Source organism: Carassius carassius, chromosome 20 (genome assembly GCF_963082965.1).
Source record: "Carassius carassius chromosome 20, fCarCar2.1, whole genome shotgun sequence".
NCBI lineage: Eukaryota > Metazoa > Chordata > Actinopteri > Cypriniformes > Cyprinidae > Carassius > Carassius carassius.
Genome location: NC_081774.1, coordinates 574862 through 601613, shown reverse-complemented (window position 1 = coordinate 601613; position 26752 = coordinate 574862). Strand labels below are relative to the sequence as shown.

The 26752-nt window shown below is 36.9% G+C and overlaps 1 protein-coding gene across 1 annotated transcript; it reads right to left on the bottom strand.

Annotated features, from left to right (window-relative positions):
- Positions 1-464: 464 nt before the first annotated feature.
- LOC132095954 (leucine-rich repeat and immunoglobulin-like domain-containing nogo receptor-interacting protein 3) lies at positions 465-26472 on the bottom strand. Its single transcript, XM_059501046.1, has 5 exons — positions 26181-26472; positions 3799-4306; positions 3270-3685; positions 1773-2136; positions 465-1280 (listed from the first exon to the last, which is right to left on the bottom strand). Exons 2-5 carry the CDS (start codon positions 4276-4278, stop codon positions 717-719), a joined length of 1824 nt encoding a protein of 607 aa, XP_059357029.1. The 5' UTR covers positions 4279-4306; positions 26181-26472; the 3' UTR covers positions 465-716.
- Positions 26473-26752: the final 280 nt, after the last annotated feature.

Sequence of the window (26752 nt, the reverse complement as noted above, 5' to 3'; positions counted from 1 at the left end):
TTGAACTAAAATCAAAATGAAAACAGAATTTAAAATAAAAATTCCAATTCAGTTTTAGCAGTTTAATCATATCAACTGGAAAAAATATATCAAAATAATAATCTAAATTTTGTCCAGTTGAAACTTAAACTTAAAAAAAAATTACTTGAGTCAAAAATATGTATAACGGAAATGAAAAGTAATTCTCTCTCTCTCTGTTTAATATTAATAATACAAAACTGATTAATAAATAAAACTGAAAAAAACGTAAAGCAAAATCACTATGACAAAAATTTAAATAAAACAAAAATATAAAAATAAAGTAAAAAGCAAAATGAAAACAGAATAATAAAAAACTGTTCATGAATATATAAAATTCTATATTACCGTATTTTTCGGACTATAAGTCGCACCTAAGTATAAGTCGCATCAGTTCAAAAATACGTCATGACGAGGAAACGTGGAGACGGTAATTTTTTCTTTTAGTTCATTTCTCTTGGTTCATGTCAAATTAATTTGGATAAATAAGTCGCACCTGACTATAAGTCGCAGGACCAGCCAAACTATGAAAAAAAGTGCGACTTATAGTCCGGAAAATACAGTAATAGTAGAGAAATTACACTGCGAGGTCGTCACATGTCTGCGGTCATACGCCGTGTGTATTTCTGCGATTCAGCACTGTGTGTGTTAGTGTTGGGCGTCTATGCTTCTCCTCGAGGGCCCCTGGCTGCGTGGTTTCATATCATCTTCATGTTGAACTTGCGCGTGGCTCCGGATGCGCCGGTGGTGACGGGTCCCTCTGTCTTCCGGAAGGAGTACTCCACGGTGAAGTTGTTCTTGCGCTGTCCTCGTCCTCGGCTCCACACGAATAGCAGCAGGAAGCAGAAGAGCACCACGCCCAGGAACGTGATGCAGCCCATGGCCGTGGACACGATGATGGTGGTTAAATCCAGCGTGAACTTGAGGAAAACACGCGTGCTGTTGAGCCCGGTGTCGTTGAAGTCCACCGCATACAGCGAGCGGTTGGCGAGGAGCGCCGGGTCTGAAGGCTGGCTCTTGACTGTCAGTGTGGCGAAGTAGGTGTCGTTTCCGCCGGCGTTGCTGGCGATGCAGATGTACGTGCCACTGTCTGTGACCTGTGCGTAACGGATCTCTAGCGTCCCGCCAGGGAGGACCGTAATCCTGCCGTGGCTTTTGGAAGTGATCCTCCGTCTCTGCGGGGAAATCCAGATGATGGCTGGCGTCGGTTCACCTTCGGCGCGGCACAGGAACGACACCAGCTGGCCTTCGTGAGCCGTCACCTGTAAGGATGGGTGCCAAAACAGGTATTACCAAACTGTTTACATGCATGTCCTGCTCAATAAATCGCCATTGCAGAACTTGTCAGTGAAGCACTGTTTGGTTCTTCAGATTTGGTGTGTGCTTCAAAAAAAAACCCTAAACTGTGGGTCCTGGGTTTAAATTAAGAAAGACCCGGTGTATCGATAAACTCTGAGGTTAAAGGCATCCGATGCAAAATTCACTTTTACATGTTGTTTGGACATAAATGTGTGTTGGCAGTGTGTGTACACAACCACCCTGTAGTCATAATAATCATCCACCGTGTTTTTTTAAATCCTCAAAAATAATAACCCATTTCTCATTCACAGATTCTGGCCTGATGTAAATCACACAGACCCTGGCCCCACCCACTTCTGTTGATTGACAGTGGCGTTTTAGCATAGACCCGCCCTGAGTGCGGGTAATAAGTAATAAGTACTGTTAAAACCTTAATGATACCCATCACTGCTCACCTGCTGCAGCTTCCGGTTGCGGATCTTGGGCTTCTGGCAGGTAAAGTAGTCGAATAACGCCGAATCGGTGAACATGCTCAGCAGGTATCCCTGCACCTCAAGGGGTCCGGCGCACACAGGCATCTTCCCGTCGAAGTTTAGCGTGCGTCTGCGCTGCAGGATCCACAGCAGACGACAGTCGCAGGACAGCGGGTTCCCATCCACACGGAGCGTCTCCAGGCTGTTGACCGAGTGGAAGGAGCTCTCCTCCAGAGTCACCAGATCATTGTTGGACAGGTTCAGGACTCGAATCTGACGCAGACCCCCCAGAGCGTGAGGCTCCACAGTGAGCAGGTTGGTGCTGACCATGTGCAGCTCCTTCAGTCTAAGAACAAGGACAGAATTATCACGATGTGATTAATTGTGATTAATCAGAATTAATGTGATTCTATTGAAATGAATGTGACCCTGGAGCACAAAAGCAGTCTTAAGTCGCTGGGGGAGTATTTGTAGCAATAGCCAAAAATACATTGTGTGGGTCAGAATTATAGAATTTTCTTTTATGTTTAAAATCATTAGAATATTAAGTTAAGATGATGTTCCATGAAGATATTTTGTACATTTCCTACCGTAAATATATAAGAACATAGATTTTATTAGTAATATGCATCGCTAAGAACTTCATTTGAACAACTTTAAAGATTAAAGATGGAAAGATTATTAATTCAACTTCCAGATGATGTATAAATCTCAATTTCGAAAAATGGACACTTAAGACTGCTTTTGTTGACCAGGGTCACACAAGTTTGACGTGAATTGCAGCAAACAAATGCAAAAGTTATGGTGACAAAAGAATTGAAAGGTAGAAGAACCAGTTAAACGATAATGAGCTGGACGATGATGAACTGCCGTTAAATGAAAATTGAGTGTCTAGTATTGTCCTTTTAAATTATCGACACACTATTCCCTTTTCAATACTGTAAAGCTGCTTTGACACAATCTTTAATGTTAAAAACGCTATATAAACAAGGGTGACTTGACTTGGCATGATCCTTCAGAATTATAATAAGCGACTCTTAGGATAATTTTTGTGGTCCAGCGTCACATTTATTAAAGCTATAAGCCACAAGAAGCCATGCTTTACATTGAATTTATAACGACGTGAAGCGGAGTGCATAACAACATAGCTGTTATATATTCATTGTAAACCACGGCTTCACGAGGCTTAATACTTTTATGAAACGGTTATTCAATATACATAGAAAGCTTTCACAGAATAAAACACAGCAAATGTATGGCATATGTAAAGTGTAATGATAGTAATAAAAACAGTATTCTTCCTCTCAACCAATCAGAATTAAGGACCGGAACTAACTGTTGATGAATTTGACACATTAAAGTTATGAAATCCTGACAAACAGTCTTTCCCCATTTAAGCAGATGAAGCTGTACTTGCATCTTTAGAGATTCGCAAACTCTAAAGATGCAGTTAAACAAATAAACCACACGTAAACCGGCCTGATGAGGTCGTGAAAGGCCCAGGACTCGAGCGTGGAGATGGGGTTGTAAGAGAGGTTCAGGGCCGTCAGGTAAGCCAGGTTCCTGAAGGAGGCCGACGGCACCGAGCTGATGTTGGTGTTGGTGATGAAGAGCCAGGACAGATTGAGACCCTGGAAGCTCAGCGGAGAGATGTACTCCAGGTACGGCCAGCTGTCGATCTCCAGGCCTCTCAGCGCAGACAGCTTGCGGAAGTTCTGGTCCTCGAGGGCCGAGATGCTGAGGTGGCGCAGTCGCAGGGTCACGAGGTTATGCAGGTAAGACAGAGTCTGTCCGGATACAGATGTCAGATTGCATCTCTCGATGGTCAGATCTTCCAGACCTATCAGTCCTGAGAAAGCCTTGTGAGAGATGTAGACCAGATCATTGTCACCCACCTGGAGAGTGAGGACAGAATCATTGTTATGACTGCTATCAATTGGATTTATAGATTTTTACTGAATCATGAATCATGGGGGGGGGGGGGGACTATCCCTTTAAAGGTACTAACCTCTAAGTTCTTGAGACTGTGCAGATCCTGGAAGGTGTAGTCCAGCAGGATGACGATCTTGTTCTCACTCAGGTCCAGTGTGGTGAGGTTGGCCAGCCGTGCGAAGGCTCCCATGGGCACAAGCTTCAGCTGGTTTCCTCTGAGTCTCAGTGTCCGTAGGGCTTGCAGGCTGGCGAAGGCGTTGGGTTCCAGTGTGTTGATCAGGTTCTCGCTCAGATCCAGGTCCTCCAGATGTGGGTACGGAGCCAGATCTCCCGGAGCCACCCAACGTAAGCGGTTCCGGCTCAGATCAAGCTGTCTGGTCTCTGTCGGGATGCCCTCCGGGACGCCGGATAGACGCTTGCGCTGGCAGGACACGGAGCGAAGCTGTGCTGCACAGTCACAGCGAGGAGGGCAGCCTGCGCACAGGACGGCCGTCAGGGCCAGAACCAGAACCAGAACCAGCCACTGAAGCCGGCCCAGGCCCCATAATGAAGCCATGAGCCTCCCTCCACTTCACTCTACACACCTGACAATGAGAGAGAGAGAGAGAGAGAGAGAGAGAATGAGGACAGAGAGAGAGAGAGATTAATATTTTTATTTTATTGCATTTATTAATTTATCTCATTTAAACTCTCTTTTGTTACTTTGGTGGTGTAATTATATTGTGTATTTTACATTTCTAAAATGCTTTGGCAATACTGTAACACAAATGTCATGCCAATAATGCAAGTAGAGAGAGTGAGAAAGATGAAAATGCTATAAAAATATCAATAACATATCAATTATACCAAAAAAATGCTAAACACCATGCTAATCATGTTATAAATAGGCTAGCAGCATGCTAATCATGCCAAAAACATTCTAATAATGCTACCAACATATTAACAACATGCTTATCATGCTAGCAACGTGCTAATCATGCCAAAAACATCCAGACGTTTTTAATAAGTACGCCTGAAGTGTCTAAATAATTTCCAATGATGCCAACCTAAAAACACACAAATGTTGTTTTGAATTGCCTCAGGTTGTGTTGTGCACAACATGCTAATTTCTCGGCTTGCTGCACTCGTTCGTTAATCTGATCACATAATCGCAGCAGGCCGGAGGATGTGCCTAGAAACCCGTCCCTGAAATGCCCATAAAAACTCAGTGAGGCCAAGCACCAACTGAATGCAAGTGGATGATTATACATAACCTCTACTACATAAAAGTAGCAGTTTTTCATTTCCATGTAGAGACGAATTGACGCAACTGACTGTAAAAGCCAACAGCGCATACTAATATAGTGTTTATAATCCTCACTTATTCTGATAATAGGACAGGCTGCTGATAAACTGCACTTGGCTAGTTATATAACACTGATGCAAGGCTGAAAAACGCCACATCAGACCAATCTTCATCACAACAATGACTGTGTCACAGGTTAGTATAAACTGAGTCATTCAGATCCCAATGCAACACATAAACAACAGTCTGAAACATGTTTCTTATTTTCTAGGTCACACAGTGTCAGTTTCAGGCACAGGCCTCAAAATCAAAACTTAGTTCATTTACTTTCTGGTCTTATTCCCAGTGAATCACTTACAGTATGTTCGCTTTCATAGTTCACCTCTAAAATGACCTTCCTTTCAGATAATATCATCAAAACCTCTTAGCCTTCAAAACTCAGTTCTAGTGTTATATTCACACTTTTCATGAGTGCATCGACACCGCAAATCAAAAACATTCATAAAATGCATTCATAAATCAAATACATATATATTTACTTGATGAGTTACATGAACTAGGTACATTATTCAGAAAGCAAGACTTAGCATTTTCATTCATTTTGCTTTTGAATTAAATCCAACTTCATTTTTTTTTAGGTATAATGAATAACAAGCCAAATATACAAAAACAAGATTTTTCCAGATTTATATTTATTTTTCTTGTTGAATATCACGTTATACAGTATATTATAAAATGTCATAGTTTTATATAAGTAAAGCTGCTTTGTTACAGGGTTATTATCGTTAACTAAAACTGAAACCATACATTAAAAAATACTTTAAATAAAATAAATGTCAACTGAAATACACACACACACACACACTTAAATTTTACTATATTTTACAAAAACACAAACATTTCACCTTTAATTAAAATTAAAACAGAAAATATAGAAATAAAGCACTGATTCAAAATATTAATATAAATGATTACCCCTCTAGTGAAAACACTGATTTAGCTGTAAGTATAGATAAATTACAGAGTGAACAAGGTGTATATATCAGCTGGCTGTAACAGGCAGATTTCATCAGGTTATTTGGTATCAGCCGGAGTGTGTGCTAATAAATTACATGGCTGCAGTTTGTTTTTCTGCACTGGCATGCACTTAAAGGTTGAGTCAGTGGGCGCAGAGCCACTGCGCTTGGATTACGAAGTCAGTATTTCAGCCAAGAACATCTCATCTTCACGCTGGCCAAAGACAAACAGTGTGTGGGTCTGGAAGGAGCTCAGCAGGTCTTTGAATCGCATTAAACCTCCATCTGATGCACTTACAGAGGTTACAGGGCGGAGGGAGATATTCCTCTGATGCCATAATAGATGTTAACAAAAACATAAATCAAATAATGGAAAAGAAAGTCTAGTATTTACAGTAACTGGTTGTTAGAAAGTTAAAAAAACACTCAAGGTTTATTTTTCAGACGGGAACAGAAGGTCAAGTCAAGCTTGCTGCATCACGGGATGCAATACTGCAGCGCAAAAAAAATGTGTATATATATATATATATCTTACACAAAATCAATGCAGGGTTATAAAGATTTGTCTTCTAATGCAAACTCACACAGAGCAGCTGATGGTGGTTTTATCAGTGACACATATGCAGATCTAATGCATTGCATTATCAGCGCTTCGATTTATTTTTTTATAGAAAACCAAACCACCAATCCATCTGATGCCTTTAATTCGGCAGACATTAAAACGAGTGAAAAATAACAGAATATCTCTAGTAATGCCTGACAACCAGCAAATTCTGGATTTATTATACATGTATATTAATTGGAAACAATACATATATTATCTTTCTTTCTTTCTTTCTTAGTTCTAACAGAAGTTGCTAATTTGTCTTGTGATAAAGACTGTAAAGATTCCTCAAAATTAAAATAAATTATAAGAAAATTTAATTAAAATTAAAATGAAAAATGAAATAAAATAAAAGAAACTTTTTTAAAGTTTTATTTAAAAAAATTAAATTAAGAAAAAAAAATAAACTTTTAAAAAAATATATTTTGAAAAAGTGAGTCTAAGGATAAGATTGTAAAGATTCTTTAAAAAAAAAGAAAAAAATATACACACACATATACACACACATATACACAAACATACACACACACACACACACACACAGACACACACACACACAGACACACACACACACACACACACAGACACACACACACACACACACACACACAGACACACACACACACACACACACACATATACATAGAAATAATAATAGAGCCATAAATGCTAATTCAATAATATAATACTTTTACATTACTAATTACAATATTTAATAGATAATTTCCCTACATTCAGATAAAGTTCAGCCAAAAATGTTTTCTAAAAGAAAAAATTTGAAAAGTCTGTTATGTGACGACTGCCCACATGCACGACTTGTGACAAGAGCAAAGTCTTGGAGAAACAGATGGAAAAGCTTTCATGAAAGAAACGATGATCCTGTCAGTGGAGTTCAGTTCTCTGGACGTTTAGAGAAATGTTTTTCTGAACTCTGTTCACGTCCTAAGAATAGAGCGTGGTCTTTCACACGGAGAGGCGTTTATCAGAGTCTCGCAGCCCCAGCCAATGTGTTCACAAGCCCAGAAACACACGCTTCAGTTTGTTCATTAGTCGACTCGTTCAGAACAAAGTAGAGCTGAAACAACGAATCGATTTAATCGATAAAAATCGATTATTAAAATAGTTGTCAACTAATTTAGTCATCGATTCGTTGCTAAATAACTTTTATTTGCCGTAAGCGGCTCATTTCGTGCATATTTCAAATCTGCGGTGACCAAAGTGTGGCAGTAATGAGCCACCGGAGGTTTTATTCAGCCAGTACAACAGGAGAAGTAGCGAATAGCCAATAGCTGGCCTTGTTTTATGTCACGTGCTTCCCGAACAGCGTCTCTGCAGCATTCAGCGTGATGTGGGAGTACTTTACTTTGAGCCTTCAAAAAAGAAGAGTAACCTGTAAACTCTGCACTACTGAACTGTTTAAGGGGACGTTCACATATCGCGTCTTTTGCGCGCTCAAGTTCGTTATTTCCAACACCGCACCGCATCGAGTTAAAAACATTTCAACTTTTCAGAATGCAGCAACCGCACCGCGGGTCATGTGACAAGAACTAACCAATCAGCTTCATCCTTTCCCTTAACAACGTTAAAAGCTCAGTCAAGATGAAAGGAACAGCTGATCATAGTTGTATATAGATTTCCATTTTGAAATAAATTTAGTAGCAGAGCTACTGCAAGCGATATTTAGAGCTGCAAATCCATTTATCGTTTGCTGAAATTTCCGCGTCTTCAAGGAGAGAGCACGTCATGGTTGCTTAGCAACGGCAGACGCCTCAGGGGCGCTTCTGTCCGAGCGCTTTGGAAAGAAGGAGAAAGCGGTGTGCCTAGCGTTTTCCACGCGTTTTTAGGCGCGATATGTGAACGGCCCCTAAGACTTTCATTTGTGCAGATTCTCCAGTACAATGTTGTTTGCAAATGTTTAGTCATAAAAGCTGATAACATTGCTTTTTAACAGTTAACATTTAAAGCTTTACAAACATGTTCTGTGATTCTGTGATCAGTCGTTTACCAGTTCATAATTCAGTCTTGCAGCCTAATTATGACTGAATGAGAGAGGTAAATGTAGATATTTGAAATGCACTTTTTTTCTAAGTATTATTCACTGCTCTTTTTCACACAGCAGGTTTTTTGTGTGTGACTGTCCAATTTTTTTTTCTGGACAACCTTCTGATGGATTTTACTTTAAATTGTGAGTTCCATTCAGGTTTCATGCCATTGGCACTTTATTCGAAGGATTGTTTACAATTTCACAGCAAAAGCTATAAAGCTGTTTCCCAGTAAATAATAAAATACAATGCACTGCAATCTTATTCTGTTTTATCCTTATTCTTCGTGAAAATATGTTCTGAAAGATTCCTTAATAAGCTTTGTTCGGGATGTTAAACTACTTTAGGAGCTCTAAGGACTGCCCTGGTGAAAACATTATTTGAAATCTCCTTGTGAAATTTGCTAGAGTATGGGTCAGTGTTCTGATTGCAGAAGAGTTCAACAAAGGATTACTAACACAATAAAACAACTCCAGGTATATTTTTGATGAGGATATGACAGTGCAAAATGGTTAAAATCTCTTAAAAATCTATGCTGAAGGATAAAGACCATTTATTAATAATTTACTTGGGGAAAAAAATGGGAAAAACTAAAATATAAGTACATAAACCGATTAATCGATTAATCGTAAAAATAATCGACAGATTAATCGATTATCAAAATAATCGTTAGTTGCAGCCCTAGAACAAAGTGTCACGACTAATGAGTTCACTGCAGCCAATGGGGATGAGTTTCCTAAACTGACCTCGTTTATGTTAACAGACCTTCATTACCTTCATAAACCTTCATTAGATCGAGAAACACTAACTTTGGACCGAAATGGAAGGGGATGTTTGCATTGAGAGGGATTTCTGGATGTATGAAGGACTTTTGGTGTGATGTGACTGTACAGTTAACATGGGTAATGATATCTGAGTGAGTGGGGTCAAAGGTTAAAGAGCTTTAGAGAGTGAGACATTACATTCAGTGTCAAGGCAATCTAAAAAAAAAGAAAATGATACAATATATATAAACCAAATATATATCCGGGGCACGGAGCCCATGACCACACACACAAAGAGCCATCAGTCTCAGTATAAATGGAGCGAGAAACACGATATGCCAAACAAGCAGAAACAGACTGAGCCGTGTTTCTGCTTCAGCACAACAACAATGATGACATTATCATCGCTCTGATGCTGCCCTTTTAGAGACTACAGTCTGTCACGCTTACAAAATAATTATAACAATATAATTAAAAAATAATAAACAATAAAATATTAACAAAGGTTAAAATAAAAATGAAAAAATATATTTAATTAAAAAATAATAAACAAAGTTAAAAAATAAAAATGAAGAATATAAATATATATAATTAAAAAATAATAATAAAATATTTAAAAAGTAAAAAATATAGTACTTTAAAATAATTTACAAAATATTAAAATATTAACAAAGTTAAAAATAAAAATGAAAAATAGATATAATTTCAATATAATAAACAGATAAATCATAAAATATTAACAGATAACAAGAAATAAAAAATATTTTAAAATAATAATAAATAATGTCATCATTTAAATAATTTAATAATAATAATAATAATAATAATAATAAATGTAAAAAAAATTAAAACCATTTAAAAATAAAAATGATAGGATAAAACAATGGAAAAATACATATAAATCTAGAATATAGAATAAAAACAAATGTCCAGAAAAAACATTTTCCACAAAACTATTGAGCAGCACAACTGTGTTCAACATTGATAATAATCAGTAAATCATCATATTATTCTGATTTCTGAAGATCATGTGACACTGGAGAGTGGAGGAATGATGCTGAAAATACAGCGGAGCATCACAGAAATAAATTACACTTTAACACAGATTCACACAGAAAACAGCAAGTTTAAGTAGGTATAATATGAAAAAGTTTGTCCTGTATTTTTTCCACTCATCTTTCTCTGTTAAAGCTTTCCATCCTGTGGTGTTTGTGCAGCTCGTGTCACAGATACTGAAACTCTCTGAGCAGAGCATGCTGAACTCAAGTCACTATTGCAGCACAAAATGAATAAATGAATAAACCAGCAGAAGCGAACAGAATCTATAACCATCTATAACCACAGTCTTCACGAGACAGCACTACTGAGCTCGTACTGTTTGAGGGAAATAATTATCATTCAGATCCAGTTTCTCCTGCAGGTCTCTAATGGATTGTGACAAGCTCTTCTCTGAGAGCGTCCTGCGCTCCCTAAAGAGACAAATAACCCTGTGTGTGTGCACTGTGCAGGTTAGTGCACTTCAAAGGGAACATGATGTCCTTATGGGACCTTACCATGAAAATGAGGATGCATTCACACACACACACACACACACACACACACACACATCTGTCCTTGGTTTAGTCAAACAAACCTGATTTCACAGAAGAACAATGTCATTATCTTTCAGATTCATAGCATCCCATGTCTCTGCTGTTATATTCATACGCTTTAGATGATAAAGGAGCATCTGAGCAAATAACTACAGACAAATAAACTCCTCTAACAGTACAGATGCAAACAGAACAAAATGGCAATATTAGATTTCCCGCCCTGGAATTGTTTTTTTCTTTCTCTTTAGTGCATGAAGTGATACTAGAATAAACAACAATTTTAAATGAAAGTCATATTTTGTACTGTATATAGGTCTGGGATTGATTATACTCAATCAGTTTAAATAAAAAAAAAAATGCATGCATTAAATAATAATTATAATTAAATTAATAATCAAAAATATTTTATAAAAAATTGGAAGTATTCCAAATAATTACAAATTAATAATAAATATATATAAAAGGAAATGACACGTAAAAATTGCAAACTAATAAAACAATAAATATTTTTAAAATACAAGTTTTTAATAAATTAATCATTAATAAAAATGGTAAATATTAATAACAATACAATTAGCATTTAAAAAAAGGCTCCTAATTTATCAGTGAATTTACAAAAGATAGTCTTTCGACGATCAAACAGCTTCACAAAAATAACTAATTGCATTTAGGGTTATTATAGGTAACTAAAACTAAAACAATGGAAGTAAAATAATTTTTGTTGCTTGAAATGAAATAAATGTTGACTGAAAAGAAAATGAATTATATATGCATTAGTAAGATTGTAATATTTTTTAAAGAAGTGTCTTCTGCTCATCAAGGCTGCATTTATTTGATCAAAAATACAGAATTTTTTTTTAATCTTGTAAAACGTTATTACAATATAAAATGATGGTTTCTATTTTAATATCCTTTAAAATATAATTTATTTCTGTGATGCACAGCTGAATTTCCATCATCATAACTCCAGTATAAAGTGTCATGATCTTCAGAAATCATATATAATATATATATATATATAATATACAGTACCCCCCTTCTACGGAGCGGCTCCCAGACGCTCCAAGACAGACACAAAACAGAGACCAGTAGGGAGGCGGACAGGTGGAGGCTCAGGGGGAGGGACGGAGGGCCAGAAAAGAAAAACATGGGGAACAGGCACCAGAATGTAAACACAACACAGAAAGACCAGGAGGGAGGAGGACCGGAGGAGGTTCAGGGGGAGGGACGGAGGGCCAGACTAACAGAAAGGAACAGGGACAGACATTAACACAAAAACAAAAGGAAAAAACAACATGGAGCCCCCCAGGGCGGAGCAGAAGACCACCACACCCTTGTGGTCAAGGCCAGAGTCCTCAAGGGCGGAGCGGAAGACGACCACAACCGTGTAGTCAGGGCAAGCGCCCCCCAGGGCAGAGCAAAAGACCACCATGTCCGTGTGGTCAGAGCGGAAGCCCTCCAGGGCGGATCGGGCACCGCCTCAGCCTCCGGAACAGCATCGGGCACCGCCTCGGCCTCCGGAACGGCAACGGGCACCGCCTCGGCCTCCGGAACGGCAACGGGCACCGCCTCGGCCTCCGGAACGGCATCGGGCACCGCCTCGGCCTCCGGAACGGCATCGGGCACCGCCTCGGCCTCCGGAACGGCATCGGGCACCGCCTCGGCCTCCGGAACGGCATCGGGCACCGCCTCGGCCTCCGGAACAGCATCGGGCACTGCCTCGGCATCGGGCACCGCATCGCCCTCCGGAACAGCATCGGGCACCGCATCGGCCTCCGGAACAGCATCGGGCACCGCCTCGGCCTCCGGAACAGCATCGGGCACCGCCTCGGCCTCCGGAACAGCATCGGGCACCGCCTCGGCCTCCGGAACGGCATCGGGCACCGCCTCGGCCTCCGGAACCGCATCGGGCACCGCCTCGGCCTCCGGAACAGCATCGGGCACCGCCTCGGCCTCCGGAACGGCATCGGGCACCGCCTCGGCCTCCGGAACGGCATCGGGCACCGTATCGGCCTCCGGAACCGCATCGGGCACCGCCTCGGCCTCCGGAACAGCATCGGGCACCGCCTCGGCCTCCGGAACAGCATCGGGCACCGCCTCGGCCTCCAGAACAGCATTGGGCACCGCCTCGGGAACGTCCTCTGGGCTTTGAGGAATGGTTGACGCCTGTCTCCTCCTCCTCCGCCCTCTATGATGGCGAGTCGGTGACACCTTGTCTGGAGACTCAGGCGTTGAGTCGGCCATCTTGTGCTGTGGCTCCAAGCTGGTGGCCATCTTGTGCTGTGGCGCTGGGCTGGCGGCCATCTTGTGCTGTGGCGCTGGGCTGGCAGCCATCTTGTGCTGTGGCTCTGGGCTGGCGGCCATCTTGTGCTGTGGCTCTGGGCTGGTGGCCATCTTGTGCTGTGGCTCTGGGCTGGCAGCCATCTTGTGCTGTGGCTCTGGGCTGGCAGCCATCTTGTGCTGTGGCTCTGGACTGGCAGCCATCTTGTGCTGTGGCTCTGGGCTGGCAGCCATCCTGTGCTGTGGCTCTGGGCTGGCAGCCATCCTGTGCTGTGGCGCTGGGCTGGCAGCCATCTTGTGCTGTGGCGCTGGGCTGGCAGCCATCTTGTGCTGTGGCGCTGGGCTGGCAGCCATCTTGTGCTGTGGCGCTGGGCTGGTGGCCATCTTGTGCTGAGGCGCTGGCTCAGCAGCCATGACGTTAACCGTCTTGGGAATCTCTAGGATCTTGGACAGCGTAGCGAAATAATCCAAGAATGAGTCAGCGGCCTTCTTGGGCGTTGGCGCTGAGCTGGCGGCCATTTTGCACCGTGGCGCTGGACTTGCGGCAATCATGGGCAGTGGCGCCAGCGTGGCGGACGTGCGCTTCCTCTCCCCTCTCCGTCCGCCATGGTGAGACGGTGGCTCTGATCCATCCCACACGAGCCCCGGGTCGAAGGGAGGCCATGGTTGAGAGCGGTGCTGAATCTCCTCTCGACCACTCCCTCCTCGGCGACCTCCCCTGGTCCCCCGGAAAACCACCAGGCGAGTTCCCTCAAATCCGTTCCTCTCCCGCTCTGTGGCTGGGGAGGAGACATAAGCAGACATACCGCTGGATCTCAAGGAGACGGAGTCCTTCTGCCACATGTGGTGATACAAGAAACACGGAGAGATCCAAGTGCGGGTATGATAATTAATAAAGGGTAATCCGAAGGGGTAAACAGTCCAGGCAGGGTCAAAACCAGAATATCCAAATCCAAAACATAAACAAAACATGAACACAAGGCAAGGGCACGACTAGATGACGGACATGAATTAACATCACATTAAACAAGGACTCCGAGACTAAGACTCAGACAGACCAGGTATAAATACACAAAAGGACAATGGGGAAACAGGAGACAGGTGGGGAACAATCAATTAACTAAACAAGGAGGAAGGTGAGCAAATAAGGAGACAGGAAGTGATAATATGATAAACACCGTGGGAACTGAGGACACCTAGTGGAAACCCAGGGAACACAACCCAGACACTGTGACACTTTCAATGCAATGACTCTGCTTCTGTCCATTTATCACCAAAACAGTTCATCACCAGACTTTTAATCAAAATAAATGATTTTAGAAAAATATTAAAATATTATTTAAATAATAAAGCAAAAAATAATAATATTAATAATAGAAATCAAATTTATAAAACTAATAATGAATTACTTAAAAAAAAAACTAAGAATGTATTCAAATAAAAACTATTACAATAAATTATTTTAAAACATTAAACACCTACTAAAAATTAAAACATGAAAATGAAATTACAAATCAAAAAATCAAACTTAATAAAATTATTTGAAATAAAAACACTTGCTAAAATTATCTAAACATAAAATTAAATTATTTTAAAATAGAATTAAAAATTGAAAATTAAATCATTAAAATGTAAAATACATTATACATAACTATGGCAATAATTTAGTACTATAATATTCATCAGTGCACCACAGTACAGTCAAATTAATTTTAATCAGTGTGGAAACCGTGATGCATTTTATTTTTCTGGATTCACAGATGAATAGAAAGTTCAAAAGAACAGCATTTCTTAGAAATAGAAATGTTGTATAAGATTATAAAATGTCTTTACTGTTAATGATTTAAGATGCACTTTGTCAGGATCTTATAGACCCCAAACGTTTCTATTTTTTTCAGGAGTAAATTACATTTTAAAATATATTCAGATCCAATACAGTTATCTGAAATTGAGATAACGTACTGTATTTTTGATCAAATAAATACAGACACCCGATTAACAATTATTAACATTATTCATTCATCTGTTTGTATGCATTTGACACTTTTTGAATGTTTATTTTATTACATTCACACAGTTTTTGTGCTTTAGAATTGCATCGTGTTTCCACTTAAATTTTAGTTAAAGTTTTAGTTATTTTTCATTAGCTTTAAGTTTATCAATTATATCCTGTTTTTAATTTATTTTTATTTTTTTAGTTTACTTTTACTTATTTTAGCACTCCACATTAAACTAAAGCAAAGTGAGGAATGTCTTGGCAACCAGACTTAATAACATGCATGCATATTATTTTTTATTAAATATATATATTTTTCAAGTAACAACACTGTCTTATAAAGGGTTCTGATTGAATATAATCACTGACAGACAGAACTCCAGCATTACTCAGTTATTATTATTCAAGGCATGCAGACGCTTCTTCATCAGACCAAACTAACACAAGATGCAGAGACTCCCAAAGCTATTTCTTTGAATAAACACTCATAAATATTTAAGCGTGCCGACACTTTAAATAAAGAGCGAGTTTGGATAAATAACATTGGTGCCTCTTTACTATAATTGAGTCGTCAGGCGGATACAAAAGAGATGCATTTACACAAACACTGGAGTCCGAGAGTGAGACACATATCATATCATTTTAATTTTAGGTCTTTTTTTTGCAAGTTTTATTTGTTTGTGTGTGTGTGAATGTGTGTATTTTTATTATACATTTTTTGTTCTGTTATACTCAAAGCCCCATTTACACAATTCCTCACGGATGTGTTTATTAATTTATCCGTTTGTATGAATTTATTACTGTATTTCTATGCATTTACATCAGGTTTATGATGCTTTTGGAAAACGGGATATATATATATTAATATTATAGTTAATTTAAGTTTTAGTTATTTTGTACATCTAAATGAAAATGAGTTAAAATGAGTTAAATGAGTTAAAAGTTACTGAAATATACTTTGAAATACACACAGACAATATAAAACAAATTATTATATCACAAAACAATTGAAAATATAATGAAACGTCATGTTGTTATCAATAAACATAAACCTAATGAAAAGGGAGTACAGATACATGAACTGGATGTGAAATGTATTTATGTAACATGAAAAATATGAAATATGAAAGCATCTGTAGGTCAAACAAACTTCACAGAACGAGTTAAAGGAAGGAAAATGCGATGGAAAATAAAATAAATGCATTTCATAGCTAATTTACAATTATTCGTTGTACTCTTTCCAATATTTAATTATGTATTCAGTGATTTTGTGAATATTATTTTAAGTTGCATTTAATTTTTAGATGTATTTCACATCTTTTTCCAAGTTGCATGAAAATATATTTATTTATTCATTCTTACATTTTGTGCATTTTCCTTTATTGCAAAATTGCATCATGCATTAAATTATTTCATATATTGATTTATTTTATATTGTTTTTAAGGTGTATTTCATTTAAAAAAATTTTTTACAGTATTTTTTCCTGTATTCAATTAATCAGAGCTAAAAAAAAATCTGATCACTATAAGAATCAAAATGTTTAAATGTAACAAATACAGTCAAAATCCATTTTACAATATTTGAAGCAAGTTTCCCGCACCGTTCTTCACTAAATGAACACTAAAAGATTTAATGATGAAAAATCTTCTTTCTATATTTTATTTAATGTAAGTTTTTTGTGGTTTTGGTTTGTGAAGAACAGGCTGAAGTGTAAGACAGGACGTGAGGTTGAGTAAGTGTGTACTGTCTCTTTAAGAAAGCCTGTTTGTGTGTTACTTTCACTTTTCTTTTTCCCAGACTGCTCTAGATCCTCTTCCCCTTCATCTGTGACTCATGAATTTATGATGGGACTCAAAACCGAGCTCTGATTCTACTTTTTTGTCCCTTTCACGCATTCCGGTGGTCCACAATAAATAATTCAGCACTTTTTTACTCAAAAATTATGAACACGGAGTCTGTTGATCGTGCTATTTGAGCTATTTTAACGTGTTGTTTTGCAAACCAAGGCTGCATTTATTTGATAAAAAATACAGTAAAATCAGTAATATTATGAAATAATATTACAATTTAAAAAACATTCTTTCAATGTGAATATATTGTAATAATTAATTTATTTCTGAGATGTGCAGCTGTATTTTCAGCATCATTCCTCCAGTCTTCAGTGTCACATGATCTTCAGAAATCATTAACATATATTAACACTACCACATCCACAAATTTGGGGTAATGTTTAAAATAAATAAATAATGCTTTCATTACAGTAGTGTTACAGTATATATGACATTTATAATGTTACACTGGGTTTCTATTTCTAATAAATTCTGTTCTTTTGTACTTTCTATTCATCTGTGAATCCTGAAAAATAAAATGTGTCACGATTTCCACAAAAATATTGTGCAGCACGACTGTTTTCAACATTGATAATAATCAGAAATGTTTTTTGAATCATTATTCTGATTTCTGAAGATCATGTGACACTGAAGACTGGAGGAATGATGCTGAAAATACAGCGGAGCATCACAGAAATAAATTACATTTTAACAGAGATTCACACAGAAAACAGCTGTTTTATATTGTAATAATATTTCACTATTTTTACACTATATTTGATCCAGTAAATGCAGTAAATAGATTGCAATACTGACAAATGTATAAATAATGAGATGATTAAATATGTCATGGAATGCTGTGATATATAAAAGTACAATTTATACAATAAATAAGACATGCAATAAATTTGCATTTGCATTTATTTGTCATTAAAAACATTAAAAGTGACTGAAATACCATCGAAAATAGGCCTTAAAATTAAGAAGAAAAAAAATAACTCATGAGATAATAAAACAAATTAATATAATCACAAAACATTTGAATGGATGTTGAAATCAATAAACATAAACTTAATGAAAATTGATTTTAGATAAATAAATTGGATGTTAAATGTATTCATTTATCTAACATGAAATATGATAAACGCCTTGAAATGAAAAAAAAAGTCACTGCTTCGATGGATTTAAAGATATAAAAGTTAATCTTCACAGAACGAGTTAAAGAAAGGAAATCTTGATGGAAAATAAAATAAATGCATTTGATGCCAAATGTAAAATGATTCATTGTATTCTTTCCAACATTTCATTATGCATTCATTTATTTTGTGATATTTTTATTTGTTTCCTATTATTTTAAGGTGTATTCCTTTTTCAGATGCGTTTCATGTTGCATAAAAATTAATCTATTTGTTTATTCATTCTTAAAATCCTTGCATTTTAATGTATTGCTAAATTTCATCATGCATTTAAATATTTAATATATTGATTTATTTTTAAACTGTTTTTAAGGTGTTCATATTTTATTAGGTTTGCCATTTTGAGGAGTATCTTAAGTTGTATTTCACATCCTTTTTCATGTTAGATGAACAAATAAATGTATTTCATCATGTCTTATGTATGCTGACATTCATTGTACATTTTTAAATGTATTGCACCATTCCATGATGTATATATATGTCCTCTTTCATTTCACCCAACGCTCCTGTTGCCATAGTAATTCACTTTGGCACCGTGTTTGATGAATCTCTGTCAAACGGTACACAAATGCTCAACGTTACAACATGTGCAACACACACACACACACACACGCTCATCTACAGCTTCTAGTTGAGAGTTTGACCCTCATTTGCATTTCTCAGAGCACATTAGAGATTGCTTCAGAAAATCAGAAATATTCGTGAGTGTTTCGCACCCACTTTGAGTGACAGAGATTAATTAGCCGAACAATGACTGTTAGAATATCACCATCTGCTTCCTCGAGCAAGAACTGTAGAGAACCAGTGTGTGTCTCTCAGAGTCTCTTCTGCTCATCAAAGCTGCATTTATTTGACCAAAAATACTGTAAAACAGCTGTTTTCTGTGTGAATCTGTGTTAAAGTGTAATTTCTGTGATGCTCCGCTGTATTTTCAGCATCATTCCTCCAGTCTTCACTTTGATACGTGCATTAAGTGTGAGCTATTTTGTGAAAAGACTATGTGATGAAAACTTTGTCTTGATTTTATAAACTCAACATCAAATTAAGTAACATTATGCCTTACCAGCAAAACTTTTAGAAAAATTGTGAAACTACATGAAAAGAAAATTTGTCACATGACCTCATCACGTTCAATACAGACGTTTAAAGGAAGCTTGTGTACTGCACTTTATGCAATACAAATATATTTCTAAACAGCCACAATCATGCACATATTGAGTCCAAATAGTTTGCAAGCTCAACATCATCATCATCAGCTGCCATATTTACAATCAAATCAATCACAGCATCCAAAAAATAACACAAAGTCTCGAGTTTCATGAAAGAATGGAAAGTCATTTTGATAAGAGGCCAAAATATCAGCCATTCTAACACTGGCCGAGCTATTTCAGGGCAGTAATCAAACTTTAATCAATTTAATAAATCTTTCAGACATAAACCCTGGATACGAGCCATAACATGAACATGGCTCTGTAATTTCCTCTGCATCGATCGAGTCCTACACAGCAGTTGCCTGTTTGATCTGGAAATCATTCATTCAAATGCAATATTGATAAGAGTCATATGACAGAGTGAGATTGTGTTCAGATTGACGGCCGAGCAGAGGACGAGGGTCATTTACGCCTCACATCTGTTTCAGAATCTAAAAAAAAAACCCTCATGTCTAATAAATGAGACACAGAATCTCTAAGAATATGAAACTTCATCTGCCAAGTGCATCTTTAAATAGATGTAAAAATTGTGCAGGGAATGATTTAATGGAGAGAAGCATTGGATTCTGTGAGGAAATGTGTTTGATGTGAATCAAAGAGAGAAACGCAGTTAAAGCAGGGTTCAGATGAGGTTTAGAGAGCAGCTTTCTCTCATCAGGACCACACACAGCTTCACTGAACCGGCTCAGTCCTGCAGAACACAGAGCTGAAGAACCGGATGCTTTCATTCAGGGTCTGGAACTAGAACAGGAACTACAGAAGTGACTTACTGAACTGCTATTCAGAGGAATCCAACACAGGCAATGCATTCTGGGAAATGAAGTCTATCCCTTTATCTATCCATTGTTCTGGCCATCATCCATCTTACCATCCATCCATCATTCTATCATCTATCTATCCATCCATCCATCTTTCTATCATCTATCTATCCAGCCATCCATCATTCTATCATCTATCTATCCATTCATCCATCCATCTTTCTATCTATCCATCCATCCATTATCGTTCTATCATTTATCCATTCATAATTTAATCTTTCATCGTTTTATCCATTTATCCATCCATCGTTTTATCATCTGTCTTTCTCTCTATCTATCTATCCATACCACTTTCTATCTATCCATTCATCGTTCTATCATTTCTCCATCCATCCGTACATCCATCTTTCTATCTATCCATCTATTGCTCTATCCATCTATCATTCTATCCATCATCCATCTTTCCATTCATCCATAGTTCTATCATCTATCCATCCATCCATCCATCTTTCTATCTATCCATCCATTGCTCTATCCATCTATCATTCTATCCATCATCCATCTTTCCATTCATCCATTGTTCTATCATCTCTCACCATTTTTAAAAAAAGCAAGCCAAGAATGTAATAAAGGCTTTTTAATTTTTTCACTGAGATATTCGAGTGCCTTGGAGTTCTTGTCTTCAGAGAATTATTATCCCACAACCAAAGAGCACCGAGACTTTATACCCCATGCAGCACTTTTGTTTTTGCATTACTTTGAAAAATGTATATTGTGTATTTTGATTGCTGTTGCCTCAAGTAATTCTGTGTTGGATTTTTAATTTCCAGCCTATTTTAAGACAACAATATAGTAGACCCAATCAGGTTAACACAATAACTAGACTAAAATATTTACCCAGCGCCAGGACGTTAATAACCTATAGTGTAGGGGTCACGAATTAAAAAAAGATAAATATTTAAAACAAAAAATGTAAATAAAATATAAAATAAATTAAAATTTTAATTAATTAAAATTAAATAAACTTACTTTTTAAACTTAAAAATAGTTTACATTTTTTTTTTAATATTTTATAAATATTATTTAAAAAAATAAAAAATTATTTGATTTGTTTACATGCATGCCATCTGACATAACAGAAATATTAACATGTGAACGTTAAATACAATTAATTCAATCATAAAAAAAATTAACAAAATTTTCTTTAAATAGATAAAAAATATTTTAATTTTTAATTTTATAATTTATTTTTTATTATCTCATTTTAAAAACAACTCCCATCTACAAAATAGTTGATTACTCCATAAATATTCACCCATGACATTTAATATTTTGGCTTTCATTACTATACATAAAATAAAAAATAAAAATGATTAGCAGAATTGACACGGAATTTCCCTATTTGTCTAATGTCAGTTGTTGTCAGTTGATGTGCATGTTAACAAAAAATATATTACATTTTTTTAAAATATTTATAAAATATTTAACTAAAAATAAAATATTTAAACATTTTATAAAAAAAATCTTTTTTTTTTTTACATTTATGTTTTCTGACAAAAACTGACATCACACAAATTTTTATATGAATGTGTTGTTAAATTATTGAAATATAAGGGGGATATTTTAGGGGTTTGGATGACAAAAAAAGTTTGGAATTCCTTGCTCAAGAGCAAAAAATAATAATAATAATAAAATGCTCTCAAGATCTCATGAACGCCTCAAACTGTGCTCAGATTTGCCAAGCTACTGAGGTTTGCAGTAAAAAGCCATCAATATGATCTCGTTTTAAATGATCTGTGCAGCTCTCTATAGTCTTACTGCACGATGCTCTTATTCTATGAACTATTGGCTCATTTGGCACCATTTTATTTCCTGAAGGATTTTAGGAGATTTTAAAACTAAGAACTCCATTAAGATCAAGAATGATCAATAATAACACAGCTAATTTAAAATTAAACATGTCTAACATATGCAAATGACAGAAAATCCTCTGCCGTCTAATCAGCACAAGCAATGCATTTATTCTAATTCTCTAGTTTAATCATAATCGGCGACCCAGCGGACCGGCTCATTCAGACATTATCAAGATGATTTTGTTTGATTCCTTTGGTCTTTCGCTTGATTAGGGTATAAATTAACTGGCCAGTGTGAAGGAGCAATGCGGTTTGATTCAAAAGGACACGGAAACAGACATGCATGCCATGTATCTTATTATAGCTGGATTTCCCTTTCTATCTCTCCATCCCCCATCTTTCTCGCCGTTTGAGATTGTAGCCTGTTTAAAACCCTCATTGGCCTGGGCAACACGATAACACGCCTGTCAAAAACACTTTCCGTTATAATGGCCTGGCTTGTGAATGAGGAAGAGGCAGAAAACACGCTGTGCATGCACACATACACATACATAAGCTCATATCTCGCACACTGTGTTTGCATGATTTCAATGCACAGAATATAAATGCATATATATCTGATTTGATATGTGCAAAGCTATGTTCCTAAACCTAACATTGCACACATCCTTCACAGAGAACTTAAATCATGTTTGATAAAACAGTTGTTTGCTTTTTCTGACTCTAGAAAAATACTCAGGCTCTAGAACTGAACCATACAGAGCCTTTACAATAAAGATGCCAAAAGGACAGTTCATTAAGACTCAATATCTAAAAGGGCTTTAAGATATCTTAAAGACTTCTTGAGTTACAAGCATGCAAACTTTGGAGAAAAAACTTGAAAAATGCTCTTTCCTAATTTTTGGATGGTCACCATTGGCACATAACGCAACAAAGATAGCTGAAGTCAACAGCTTTTACTAACAGATCTAACAATCTCTGTGTAAAAGTAAGATTACGATGCTGCCATCTTTCTCAAGTCATTTTTACCCCTCTGTAATCTGACTCTGACCCCCATCTACAAAACAGTGGATTACTCAGTAAATATTCATCCATGAAGTTTAATATTTTGGCTTTTTATCACTATACATGTTTATCTTTCTTTAAAAAAAAAATATTAGTAAAATCTATGTGTGAGCGGGGAAAGTTTCTGAAATTTGGTTGATTCGACCCAGAATTACCTAATAGTGTATTAAGTCATTTTTGCTGGATCTGTGTGAAAAGGGATTGTTGCAAACTTTTCTAAAACGCAAAGAAAATTTATTTTCACTTTAGTACATTGTTGTCATGTATAAGCACTCTGCACTTGCTGCAAACAACGACTGCATGCCAGAAAACAGACTGCTTTTCTTTTTATTTGAGCAGAATATCTCAATAGAGATTTTTTTCAGGTCAACAGCATTTTTCCATAATATAGAGAGAGCGAGTGCATGCTTGGCAAAGTAAACCACTGGCAAGAAAATGTATCAATTTATGAAAAAAGGCGAAGGAGGATTGAAACTCTTGAAATCTGGAAACCACAACCTTGAAATCTTGTAGAAGATTCACGCCAATGCAAGATGCCAAAGTCTTGATTAAAATGAAACTTTTTCAGGATAAATAAACAGCAGGCGAGCCGAGTATGTTTAATAAATCAAGAGAAGGAGAAATAGCCTTAATATGCATCTCCTCTAGAGTTTCAGAAGAGATCTCAACAATATCTCACACGGTGCTGAACGTCTCAAAAATCTGCAATATCTCAATATGAACTCTAACGTTTCTCATCAAATGATCAGAGCAGCTACTCCTTCTGAATAACAACTACTGACTCTTTTGAGTCTGATTTTATTTCTTCTGGGGAATCTTAGGGAAAACATTTGAGACAAAGTTGAAGTTTACCGAAGATCTTCCACACTTTGAAACACAAATCTCAGAGCAAACATTCGTCTGGTGTCTGGTGGGTGTTTCATATCACTCATAATTACTTTCATTTGGGGCTGTTTTCTCACAGGAGGTGGTCAAGCAGCGGCTCAAAAACTAATCAACAGTACAAAAAGAAATATTAGGAAATACCAGACTGAATAGTTCTTAAAGCACTCATTTTTCTTTAGTTTCAGACTGAGCTCATTGTGTAGTCATCTTAAATCATGCTGTTAATGTGAAGGAGGAATGGAGAAATACCAGAGAGGAAGCAAAGCCTCTATTTTGTGATGACCGGCCAATTATCTTTCTGTCTTGTCAAGTTGATTTTATTGATGCAATACAAATAGCTTCAAACCAGCTTTACAGGCAAAATCTGTGCAAATGCTTTGAAATTCAGTTCCACTGATTGATCACACATAAGTAAATCAAGAGGAAAAGGATGGACTAAATTAAAACTCTAAAATTAAAAAGAAAAGAGAAAAAACTAATTCGTCTAACATAAAATATCAATACTATCAAAGATCAAAAACACACAACAAAATAACTAAAACTGAAGCGAAAACAGAAAATACCCATTCAAAATATTGATAAATATAATATACATATTTAAAAATATATAAAATACTTCAAAATTACTACGAATAAATTTAATTAGAAACAGAAAATATGAAAATAAAACTAATCTAAATATTTTTTTAATTATAGACATTAAATAATACTTATAAAATGACAAAAACAACAAAATTACTAATATATATTAAAATATAAATATATAAATAAATAATAAAACTAAACCTAAAATACTTAACTAAAATTACAAATTGATGCACATGCAGAAATATAAAGAGATTAAGGTTTACAATACATTAATACATTTTCAGGCACTTTTAGTCTTTTTCATTTTTATATTTATTTGTTTTATCTTTTTTAAGTACTTTACTTTTTATTGTTTGCAAATCAGTATTCTGTTGATATCAATGCATTTCCATGTCAAGGGAATTCATTTTAAATAAAATCTAGTCTTAAAATATGCAAATGGCGATGACTTTCTGTCTTGTGGTGTGTGTTTTCTTTTGTTCAGATTTCTAGAAACATTGATTTTTCTTTATCTGTTCATGCCAACTGAGTCAACCTGATACAACTGGTGTTTATCTTTTATTATTCCTGGCAAATTAGTGCAAAATGATGCAAAACCCTTCCTCCACATTATTTGTTGCTGTCGATGCATTTCCATTCACACAAGTTTGTGTAAAAATTCATTTTGAGTCAATCTGTTCATGAAACATGCGCCAAGCGACAATCGACAATTCTGTCTTGTAGCATGCATTTGCTTTTATTCAGTTTTCTAGAATAAGCCAATTGAGTCAATACGTGAAACAAACATTTAGAAAACTATTTTAAACACATTTAGTGGCGCACTTTCTGATTTCTATTCAGAACTACAATAAAGATGGCAGAAGTGCAGACAGGACAAGAGAGACGAGTTCAAGTCCTCAAAAGACCTTGTGTCAAAGTAAAGCTATAAAGCAGGACTGAGCAGCATCTCACACAGTCACACTGCCAAAAATATACTTAGTATTTTTGTCTTGTTTTGTAGTACAAATATCTAAACATTGTTGAATCAAGATTGTTAGTTTTACAATACTTCACAGGTAAAACGACTTAAGATTTTAATTGTTTTCTTAAAAAAAAAAAAAAAAAAGGATTCTTATATTAAGATTTACTTAAAACAAGGTAAAATGTCAGCTAATGGGGTAAGACAACTACCTTTGTTTAGCCTTTGAATGAAGATATTTATGCTCGTTTCAAGCTAAAACTAACAAGACTTTGGTCGTTTTACCAATGCATCTTGATTCAGAAATGTTTCGATATTTGCATTAGAAAACAAGACTGAGTAAGTGCAGGTCAGGATGAGCCAAACTAAACTTTCAGTGAGTGCTCCTCGACACATCCAGGATGAAAGCACGCGCAGAGCAAAACCTCCAACTAATGATGCACGAGCGCAGTGTTCGCGTCGCGCGACTCCAGGGTTCACATGCGCGCGCCTCTGTGTGTGTGTGTGTGTGTGTGTGTGTGTGAAGTACACTCACCCAGGTCTGGAGTGTGTCCTCATCTGTCACCGGTCTCCGTCTCCTCGCGTCTGTCCATAAGTCACACGGACGCTTCCATACGTGTCCTCAAGCCCGAGTGTGTGTGTGTGTGTGTGTGTGTTTACCTCTCAGGTATCAGAAACGCCGACACACACACAGTCTCTCTCTCCTCCTTGCGCGCACGATCAGAGATGCTCTTCCAGAGAGAGCTCTCACGCGCGCGCGTGCATGTGTCTCTGTGTGTGTGTGTGAGAGAGAGAGACAGAACACACACTAGCGCTGTCTCGACTCTCTCTGTGCTGTCCCTGTCTCTGTCTCTGTCTCTATCTGCTGCTCAGGGCTCAGGGAGCGACGCACAAGTGCAACACTGATGCAAAAACGCAGCGAGGATAAGGGACTGTGGACAAATGATAGCTTATTTCTTACAATTTGTGCTACTCCAGGAAAAGAGAAAGTTTTTTCCAAACGTTAAGGAAACATTCCATTGTATCATTTTATAAACATTATGGGAATGTTACTTTTGAATGTTCTAAAACAAAAAAGTTAGATTTAAACAAAAAAACTAAAACATT

What these genes read in the sequence shown, in the direction of transcription:
- LOC132095954 (XM_059501046.1), bottom strand. Translation starts at nt 4,278, where the DNA reads ATGGCTTCATTATGGGGCCTGGGCCGGCTTCAGTGGCTGGTTCTGGTT. An exon ending in GCCTTTCACGACCTCATCAG is followed by an intron (nt 2,137 to 3,269) that starts GCCGGTTTACGT and finishes CCTTGTTCTTAG; the next exon opens with ACTGAAGGAGCTGCACATGG. An exon ending in GCAACCGGAAGCTGCAGCAG is followed by an intron (nt 1,281 to 1,772) that starts GTGAGCAGTGAT and finishes CCATCCTTACAG; the next exon opens with GTGACGGCTCACGAAGGCCA.